This window comes from Protobothrops mucrosquamatus, unplaced genomic scaffold, assembly GCF_001527695.2.
Source record: "Protobothrops mucrosquamatus isolate PMUCROS unplaced genomic scaffold, P.Mucros_1.0 scaffold2116, whole genome shotgun sequence".
Taxonomy (NCBI): domain Eukaryota; kingdom Metazoa; phylum Chordata; class Lepidosauria; order Squamata; family Viperidae; genus Protobothrops; species Protobothrops mucrosquamatus.
Genome location: NW_015388217.1, coordinates 144050 through 154853, shown reverse-complemented (window position 1 = coordinate 154853; position 10804 = coordinate 144050). Strand labels below are relative to the sequence as shown.

The window sequence follows — 10804 nt, the reverse complement described above, 5'->3', positions numbered from 1 at the left end:
TTTACGAGGTGCTTCATAGCATGATTTACTCATTATTTTTGTGGGATGTGTCTATGTCATGTTTATCATACTCTCAGCTTACTGCTGGGGCAGTCTGTCGCTGCTTTTTTTGAGTCATCAAGTTGATAAATTAATCTCTTGGCATTTTTACAGAAAATTAGAACTTTTCTGACAGTAGAAGCAATTAACAGAGGAACAGCTTGCCTTCAGAAGTTGTGGGTGCTCCATCACTGGAAGTTTTTAAAAAGAGAGTGAACAATCTTTTTTTTTTTAATGGTAGACTAGAATACCTCCACAGTCCATCCAACTCTGTTGTTCTGTCAGCACATATTTCTTCAGTCAGAAATCCTTACTAGGTTAACCATATATAATTTATTAGTTTGATAAGGAGAATTTTAGTTTTAAAACTGTTACAAAAGGCCATTGTTAAGTAATTCAAGGGAAAAGGGAAATAGAGTCAGCTTAATGAATTTGCCTTTGTGAAAGCATAAAAAAAGTTCAAAGAGGTGTTTAGAGAATCAAGTAGTAGATCATTAAGTAAAAGTTTAATAATATAACAGTTTTATTAATAATACAGTAGTGAAACTATACATTCAAATTCAACTGTGAGAAAGTTGGGAGAGATGCAAGCACCACTCATGATCTTTTCTTTTCTTTTTGCTGAATGGTTTAAAAAAGATATATAAACAAACAATATATAAACAAACAAGAAAAAGGCAAGAAAAAAGTAATAAAATACATGTCAGGACAAAATATTTACAAATAACATGAAACGTAAAGTTTTACACTACTTCATTAATTATAAATAACTGAATATATTATATTATTTTAAAGCTAAATCACTGTTAAATTGGAAACAAAGCATATCAATGAAGATGAACAAAAGAGAATAAATTAATGAGAGTATAAACAATTCCACCCATATTACTAAAAATCTATTCTGATTTGGATAAAATTGAACTAGAAACCTTAAGCGTAGAGGATCCCAAATTTTTGAGTAATATGAGTCCATACGTTAAATATCTAAGACTGCTTTCTCATTTGAATTAAATTCTGTGTGACATTTATTTTTAAAGCATGGAAGCGTCAAAGTGTATTCCCACAACTTGGTGACATTCTTCCACTTGAGGGGATCAAGAACTTTTCCAGTAAAAAGCATATAATCCCTTGCAGCAGCTGATAGGTTTGCATCTTCTCCTTTAAATAGCAATAGCACTTAGACCAGGAGTGTCAAACTGCCGGCCCATGGGCCAGACGCGTCACGAGGAAACCGTGCCCACCCTATTGCCGGCAACGGGGAAAAAGTTCCGATACGTCGCGAGTTTGACATGTCTGACTTAGACATATACTGCCCCACAGTGCTTTACAGCAGTCTCTGAGCAGTTTACAATGTCAGCATTTTGCCCCAACAATCTGGGTCCTCATTTTATCAACTTTGGAAGAATGGAAGGCTGAGTCAACCTTGTGTCTGCCAGGATCGAACTCCAGGCTGTGGACAGAGTTAGTCTGCAATACTGCATTCTAACTACTATGCCACCAGGGCTCAGTGAAATGTTGAAATGTTCCCGTGTTCAGTTTCTGTCTGCCCAGGTGGGCAAAAAGAGCAAGCACAGGCCGCTAGTCAGAGGGCTAACTGAGAGGGCAAATGGAGCACAACCCATTTGCCAACCGCCCACAATTCTGACTGGAATTTCTGAGTTTGGTTCCACTTTCTGCCCGCAAAATGCTACATCTTTTATACTATCATGGTTTTAATCCAGATCATGATCTAAACACTGAAGTGCTTAAAGGACTTTGGAATTTCCTAATCTGTCCATTTTTAGATTTCTTTAAGTGGATGAGAGGCTGCGGCAAAATGGTTCATTTCTGGAATTTCTGTAGGAAGCCATTAAGCAATTGCAGATCCTGCTAGATGGATTTGCTGTCTTTTACCTCAGCTGAAGCTTTGGGGGGGGGAAACGGCTACTTCTATTTTCTTACAAGCTAGTTAGAAAATTGACAGATTCACTCCATTTTGTCAATGTCCTGACTGCATTTTGAGTTTTCACTGTAGAAGACAGTAAATCGTTCACGGCTCTCCTTGTTGAAGTGAATAACTAATGTTATTTCTTATCTTTGAAGTGAATTTAAGATGTGGGAGGACATGCCATTTCCAATTTTTTTCCTGTTAAAGTGACTATCGAGGTTTGCTTGCATTCTCTTGTGCTGGAAAGTCTCCTTTTGGGTAAAATCTGTTCGGATGTCCCCTTGCTATGGATCATTATCTGTCTTTCACTTTGAAAGTTCAGTGTAAACACTTCTGATTGTGATATTTCTATTTCATTGAATGGCTAAAGCTTGGCCATTTCTTGTGCTTCAATAGGATCAGTTGGTGACATTGTCCTCTATTTTTTCCTCGGAATTAGTATGTGAGGAAAAACATGTATTGCACTACTTTCTTTTACATATTTGCTATTTTAATAATGCCTTTTAAAGTTTATAAGAGATTTATGTGAAAAATTGATTTTGTGACTTCTCCACGTGAAGTAAAGCATTTTTATGTTAGGTTTTATTTTTCAACCGTATGATATTAATTATTCAGGCCTAGTTGAGGCCTGATTCAGGCCTAGTATGAAAACATGTAATCATTTTTCCTCTATCATACGTAGTAGCAGCTATTGCTAATATTTGAATCATTTGTTTTTTTAAAATCAATTAGAAACAATGTAAAAAAAACCTTGACTTTTCTATTAGGCTGATAAAGAATTTTGTCACTTTTTATGTTTTATGGTTTTAAGCGATAAAATTGATGCTGTCTGATGCACTTAATAACTATTGCAATCAATCACTCTATCAAAGACATGAGTGGCATATAAATTTAATAAATAAATAAAAATAAATGTGTCCTTTTATTGCCTTTTAAGAGAATTAGAGCAATGGACCCCAACCTTTTGGGCACCAGAGACCAGTTCTGTGGAGAGATTTTTCCGCGGACCGGAGGGGCCATGGTTTCGCACGCTGCCTGCATCCCATGGATGGGGCTTCAATTGTTTGTGCGGCCCGGTTTCTGGCATGCCACGACCCGGTGCCGGTCCCTGAATTAGAGGATTGTGTAAAATCTCTAATTTGAGGATTTCCCCTATTGCATTTTGCAGTCATTCCTGATGACTGGCCAGTTCTTGTTTCACTTTACCTTCCATAGGGTAAAGACTTCAAATGAAGATTACCTCAGCGGTGTTTTTTATGTTTGACTGTCTCTCAAGTGGATTCGCATTGCTGCATATTCTCCAAGTTTAAGTTCCCAATCAGATATTGTCAGAATTGTATCTTTCTTTCATATTGGGCACAATTTATTCTTTACTATATCTTATTAAATTATGTTGGCTGCCGGGAGGTGCAGCTAATTGTCCTATACTGCGAATTAGCTGAAAACAAATGTCCCTGGGCAAATCACCCAGCAGGAGGGGGCAGGGGAGGAATAAAAAGGGACCAGTGCTAGAGGAGGGAGAGCCAGCAGAGGCCGAACACCTGTACTGGTGGTGGTGGTGGGGACTGGGGTGAAATGGGAGTGGCATTGTAGCCAGTTGCTCCTTGGGCACAAAGCCCAAGTGACACTGGGTCAGTCATGCCCTCTCAAGCAGGCAAGAGCAAACCAATTCCAAAATTTTCCCAAGAAACTGCAGGGACTAGTCCAGGAAGCTGCCAGGAGTCAACAATGATTCACACACACACACACACACACACACACACACACACTATATATATATATATATATTACTCTCTTGTTTCAAAAAGGCTGATTCTTCATACTAGGCCAATAGTGATAATCTCTCATTTTCCAAAGCAATCTAGAATAAAAAGGCAACATATTTGACATGTAATAAAATAAACATCTAAGCCGTATTTCATTTACAGGCGGTTTTTATTCCATCATAACAAGTCAATTTACTCCATATATACACACACATACGTACATACTCACATACACACACACACACACACACCCAAATCCACATGCACACTCACACATGATCACCCATTGTAGGCACTGGCTTCAGTTCCCAGTGGGATTCTGCAGTGGATATAGAGAATTTTAGCCTGGCAGGTAAGGAGGAAGCCCTAGTCGAAACACATTTTATTTCTGGGCTCATATAGGAAAGAAATGGCCTCTGCTAAGTGAAAGACTGCAAAAAAGATAGGGGAAAACATTCTGCAGTCCATTGCTGAAGGACGCGTAGGAGAGGCTATTTTTTTGCCTACTGCAGAAGGTCTTCACTTCACGTCGGTACCTTTTGATGGGAAGTAGCAAACACTAGGTTGGAATGCCCGCGAGGCACTCAGCAATTTTAAAATACTAACCCTAATGAAGCTTACACAGCAATCTGATTATTATCATTTTCTTTCTTTTATTTTAGATGCAGCTTTTCCAGTTTCAAATATTGTCCAGCGACTCTTCTCGTCCTCTCAGAAAACTCAAGTTTACTCTGGCAAAAAACGACAAGCCTAAATCACCGAAGATTTAAGAGTGAAAGAACGGTTCCAAAATAAACTTATGCCAGGAATGCCGACCGTGAAGCAAAAGTACTGATACAGACATTGGACATTTCTTTGCTTGATTCTTACCGTATCTGGCCTCCTTGCTCCATTCTGAAAGGAATCAAAGCAGGCCTCTACTGAAAATGTTAACTTTAAAGCAAGAAGGAGCTGCCAGTCCCTGCAACTAAACTACCTGCGGAGATTGTCAACTTAGGATATTTACTTTGGGATGCTACCCTTCCGCGTAGGGCCTTCTCTAGAGCGATCATAACTTCAACTGGACGTAGCATGTTCAGAATCCATCGTTCCTTTAGTCATCTCCCGTTTTCCTTTAATTTATTTCAGAAATTGCGATGGAGTCGGTAGACTGCTGGGTAGCCAAAAGGGGTACGGGGGAGGTTGCCTCTATGAGAGCTGGGTTCAGAATTATAGGCAGAGACAAAGGTGGCACTCCCACCTGTAAGGTGGAAGATAGTGGCTGAAGAATAAGAGGCTGCTGGGCCACTGCCGGAGGAATATCTGTAGCCAGGTTCATCTTCCCGGGTGCTGCTAGAGAGGCAAAATGTGATCCAAAGTGACTGGAAATGCAGGGATTCTCAGAATCTGCAGAAAAAAGATAACAGACTTCTCATTTTTATATGAGGGACATTAAGTTTCTACCACTTTCCCCAAATTTCACCCAATTTGTTCTGGGCTCTTCTGTGTCCTTAGAATTTGAGTGTTCGTGTCTGCAATGGTGTTTTCTTGTACAATCCCCATGTAAAATTTGTAGACGTTATAGGAGAGGGGTGATAGTCTACAGTGGCGAAAATCAGAAGTCTGTTGGCTCCTTTTCTCACTAATGAGTTTTATGAAAAAGCACAAGCATTTGTGAGCTGCAGCTTACCAATGGCTAGTCTAAAGGAAAAAAAATAAGAGTAACATGATAGCAGTATTCCAGTATCTGAGGGGCTGCCACAAAGAAGATGGGGTCAAATTATTCTCCAAAGCACCAGAGGGCAGGACAAGAAACAATGGTTGGAAACTGACCAAAGAGAGAAGCAACCTGGAATTAAGAAGAAAGTTCCTAACAGTGAGGACAATTAACCAGTGGAACAGCTTGCTTCCAGAAATCGTGGGCGCTCCATCACTGGAGGTTTTTAAGAAGAGACTGGACAGTCACTTGTCTGAGATGGTATAGGTTCTTCTGCTGAGCAGGGGGGGGGGGGCTGGACTAGAATACCTCCAAGGTTCCTTCCAGTTCTATTCTATTCTATTCTATTCTTTCAGATACACAGAGTGGCTGTTTAAGGATTTAAACAGGGGTGAAGTAGGGGGAATATAGGGATGGTCATCAAGTTGTTAAAGTTCTCATAACCTTTCTCACCTGTTGACCTGCATCTTCATAACCAGCTATCTTCCTTGCCTTTGCCTCTTTGCCTTTGCCATTCCATTCCATTCTATTCCATTTCATTCCATTCCAGTATAAATTTAAATCCCATCAGTCTAGCCATTCTTTGCATCTGATGAAGTGGACTTGTTAATGAGCACAAGCAGCTTGTCTATGTTACTTTAACTGTATGATTCTCACATGCTCAGCAAATAGGTTTTGATATATCCATTCTTATATGCTATTCGTAGACCTAGGCCAGGGGTAGGCAACCTTGGCTCTTTTATGACTCGTGGACTTCAATTCCCAGAATTCCTGAGCCAGCATGGCTCAGCTTGGAAACCTCTCCCTTTCCCCTCAGCATGGCTGGCTCAGGAATTCTGGGAGTTGAAGTCCACGAGTCATAAAAGAGCCAAGGTTGCCTACCCCTGACCTAGGCATATCTCTCTTATCCATTTCACATCCCACTTCAAAAACCATTTTATTTGCATCCTTTAATTTAACTCAACCTTGCCTTCCAGGGAAAGGCTACCTCTCTGATGACTTTCCACTATCAGGCGGATATGTTGGCCCAATTTGTTATAGTCCCTGTAAAAAAAAAAAAAAAAAAGAGGGGGGGGGTCTATTCTATTGGGCTGGATTTTAAAGGTTTATCTGTTTTTCATGCTCTGAATTTGAGCTTTGAATTTTGCTTCTTAAAGTACCTTGAAAACACTTACTTAACACTATTTTAAGGAAAAGCTGAGTGCACATTTTACGAAAGGATAAAACGAATGATTCCTCCTTGCCTGCATGTTTCCCTATTATTGAACTACGTGATTATGAGCAATCAGAGACAGAAACTTATTTTTGGTTATTTTCTTTCTTTTTCTTTTTACTCTGTTCTTATATCCATCGTCCATCTTGTAGAAAATATAATCCTACCACTGGCTGCCAGTTCTGGAGTCTTCTCAGAGGATGCTGAATGAGTAGGTGGTCTGGAATCCTCTCCAGAAGAATGTCTCTGAGCAGAGGGTGATGGTTTTGGAGGGTGTACTTCTACTGGTAAGGTAGAAACTGGATCTAAAGAAAAGCAGCAAGCAGCAGTATGATAAACCAGGGCTTTTCAACCTTTTCACCCATTGCACCACTTTTAGGATATGGCAATATCCGAGTACCACCAGTCGCCCAGCAAGGTGTCAAAAACTTGATAAGGAAAAAAGTGATAAAGTACAGGTAGTCCTCGACTTACAACAGTTCGCTTAGTGACTGTTCGAAGTTACAGTGGCACTGAAAAAAGTGCCCCCCAACGCACAGCCGAGCAAGACACCTGCCTGCCCACCTGGCGGCGCTCTTCCTCCTGTCCGAGGTTTTCATTGTTGTGAGCATTTCTGTTGAGGATTGGCAGCGGGGGTGGGGTGGGGGGTGTTTGGTTTTTATTCTCCCCCCCCCCATCTGCTGGGTGGTTGCAGCAGGTTTGGGTCACTTCACATGACCCTGGAACACTGTGACCGTCATAAATATGAATCAGTTGCCAAGCATCTGAATGTAAATCACAAGACCCTGGAGATGCTGCAACATTCCAGCTGATCGGCGCTTCTTCTGGGCTCAGCAGAAGCCCCAGGATCAGCGCCGAGCTCCAGCTGGAGCCTGGCGCTGATCCTGGCGCTTCCGCTGAGCCCTGCAGCTCCAGCCATCTCTCGCTCAGGCTTGTGCGGTGCTGCCACCGGTTCAACTCATTCCCCTCCCCTGCTACTACTTTTCTAGGATGGTCACGTACCACCTGCCAGATGCCAATGTACCACAGGTGGTACCCGTACCACTGGTTGAAAAGCCCTGTGATAAACGACCCTCAAATAAGGCTGCATTCCGACTATGGCTGCTTATGTATCTGCACAACGTAACATTATGTCTCTGCATCACAAACCATTAAACACGTGCAAAACACCCTAATGCACAAAAACCCAAGCTATAGCTACAGGGACCATTCAAAGTTATGAGGGTGCTAGACAAGTGGTATGTTGACTGGTTCTCAAAAGTTCTGGCTGTCCCAGCATCCCCAATGTCGTCTGATCACAATCTGAACCCTTGGCAACCATTCACAACCATTACAACAGCTGCAGTTTCTTGCAGTCATGTGATCACCATTTGCAACTTTCCCCGCTGACTTCCCACAAGCAAACTCTGTTGGGAAATTATCCGGGAAGGTTGCAAGTTATTTCAGTTAGTCACTTATACCTTCCCCTATCTTGCAGCAGCAAATCCCTGCGTTAGCCCTGCCTCAACTTATACCTTTACGTAAGAACAATCCTTGACTCCATTGGTTGAGAACGGTATAGTTTACTAGAGGTCAAGTGGATTATAGTACAGCAGAGCCAGAAGTGAGGTTCGCGTGCCAAATTCCTAGGTATAACTTCTTCCTCCCAAACACTTCCCCTTGTTGGTCCAATCAGTTTAAAAGAGATGTTTTTGAAGCAGTCCCTCTTGCAGTTGCATTCCTCTCCCATGGAAGCGATCTTCCGGACTCGTCTCTTGAGAGGCATGCTTCTTTCCATCAGTTTCACTTTCCCCCCAAACATTCACTTCTCTTCCACCCTCCCTCCAGGCCAGGGGTAGGCCACCTTGGCTCTTTTATGACTCGTGGACTTCAACTCCCAGAATTCCTGAGCCAGCATGGCTCAGCTTGGAAACCTCTCCTTTTCCCCTCAGCGTGGCTGGCTCAGGAATTCTGGGAGTTGAAGTCCACGAGTCATAAAAGAGCCAAGGTTGCCTACCCCTGCCCCAGGGTCTATGGCAGACAGGCACTGAACGATCGCAAAGTGCAGGCAACTTGGCTCTGCTGCACTCACACTGCACCTTGTGGGCGCTCACATACCCTCTCCTGCCCAGAGCAGCAACCTTTGGCCCCACAGTGCTCGTGCAGTGCTTTGCTTGGGGTTCACTTAATGACTTACGATCCTCACTTAATGACACCAACCAAGAGTGCCAGGTTTGCCATCAGTAAATGATGTAGTCACAAGATGCCATGCTTTATGACAGCATTGCTTAGATGTGGAAATTCTGGTCCCAATTAAATGTTGTTAACTAACGGCTACCTGTACATAGTGTGTGTTCAATATCCTTTACAGGAGTAAATTTTAGCTAACGTAATACAGCTTTTTAACTATAAGCAGGGCTTTNGGTCCTAGGGTTTGATGAGGGCGTGGCCAGGTTTGAGTTCCGCCACCTTTTCTCCGAGAAAAAAAGCCCTGACTATAAGGTTATTTACATTTCATAATTTACTACGTCTTAGATAAAATTAAGAAAATTTACGATTTTTTTTTTAGTAAGAAATCAGGAATCTGATTGTTCAACTGGATGCAAATTTATTCCATGCTACCTCTAAACAAGAATCTGAACTACTGACGGTTAAGGCAAATTGGGCGTACATAAGAGTCAATGGACTTCAAGGAGGGCTGGACTTAAATATTTTGTGGGTGCAGACTCCAAATTGATGACGTACTTCCTCCAGCTCAGCCTGGTCATCTCCTACAGTACGTTTTTTATTAGTATTTTAAAATATTTTATAGATTGGGGTTATTTGTTTAAATTTGGAGGAGGTGGTTGTATTGTTATAATCTTTGCACTAAAAGAAAGTTGGAGGTCATTTTTATTATATCCAGTGGTGGGATTCAGCCGGTTTGCACCGGTTCAGTAGAACTGGTAGCTAAATTTTGTTGAGTTCAGAGAACCAGCTGAACCCATGATGCTTCTGGAAGTCCTTCTAGGCCTCAGAGGCCTGGAGGAGGTCTCCCTGGCCTAGAACAGCCCACCGGAAGTGCATGGATGTCACTTCCGGAAGTCCGTTCTAGACCTGGTGGAGGTCTCCCAGGCCTAGAACAGCCCGTCGGAAGTGTGTTGATGTCATTTCTGGAAGTCCGTTCTAGGCCTCGGAGGAGGCCTCCCAGATCTAGAACAGCCCACAGGAAATGCATGGATGTCACTTCCAGAAGTCCATTCTAGGCCTCGGAGGCCCAGGCCTGCATCCACGCAGAGAACCGGATGTTCAGGTATTTGAATCCTATCACTGATTATATCTGATATATAATTTTGGGTCATTTTTGTTTTGTTAGTCCCTTTTCCTTTTATGTTAGTATTTTAATGTTTGATGTTGAAATTTGATAAAGATGAAATATATAGATATATAAAAGCAAATTAAATTTGGGAAGGTGATAAAAAGGAAATTGTTATTCCCGGCCTTGGCTTGTGACTTTCCAAAATTCAAATAGTAGCCTCTTTCAAAGGGATCTTGGTCTAGAAAGGACCCTTTAACTCAAAGGCCCAAGGGCTCTATATGGGCTTCTGCATGCATACCTTGGATGACTGTCTGTTTGAAGAGCTCATCTCGTAGTTTTGGCAAAAAGCAGTCTATGCGCTCCCAGGTGATTTCCCATAGATCTGAGTAGCCTGTTCGTGAATCAGCATTATGGAATATCCCAGCTGTGTCCATTACTAGCAGCATATTCTTCAGTGATTCAGGGATGGCTTCTAGCTGGAAGGCAAAACATATTTATGGGTCTGCAGCTTCCTGAAAACTTAAGGATGGCCCCAGAGACTCCTGCAAAATTGCCACTGAATCTTGAGGCAAGAAACGAATGTTATTACTTGGAATTGAATTTTAGAACCACAGAATACTTGGCATCTTTCTACAGCTAACCCTACAACTTTGCTTGAGTTGCCAAGAAATGGGACAGAGCTACATCAGTACCTGACAAGAGTACAATATTAGTTTGTCTGTTTTTCATGAAACCTCATTTACATCCAAAGTTAGACGGTTTTAACAATTTGTCCTTATGCTATTTTATGATAAATGTACTGACAATAAGTTTTAGTTATGTCTGCTGTCCTGAATTTTGGTTTGGCACTTAAGACTATCTGCTCCTGCCAGCAGCAGCACTCTCC

General features: G+C 41.8%; 1 protein-coding gene across 1 annotated transcript in view; it reads right to left on the bottom strand.

The window, feature by feature from the left end:
• Positions 1-3753: 3753 nt before the first annotated feature.
• GBF1 (golgi brefeldin A resistant guanine nucleotide exchange factor 1) overlaps positions 3754-10804 on the bottom strand; it is a 120266-nt gene continuing 113215 nt past the window's right edge. The window contains exons 38-40 of the mRNA XM_015824097.1: positions 10217-10394; positions 6809-6946; positions 3754-5118 (exon numbers count right to left, since the gene is read on the bottom strand). Of these exons, the coding sequence (XP_015679583.1) occupies positions 4847-5118; positions 6809-6946; positions 10217-10394 (588 nt within the window). The 3' untranslated portion in view covers positions 3754-4846. The remainder of the gene's footprint in view (positions 5119-6808; positions 6947-10216; positions 10395-10804) is intronic.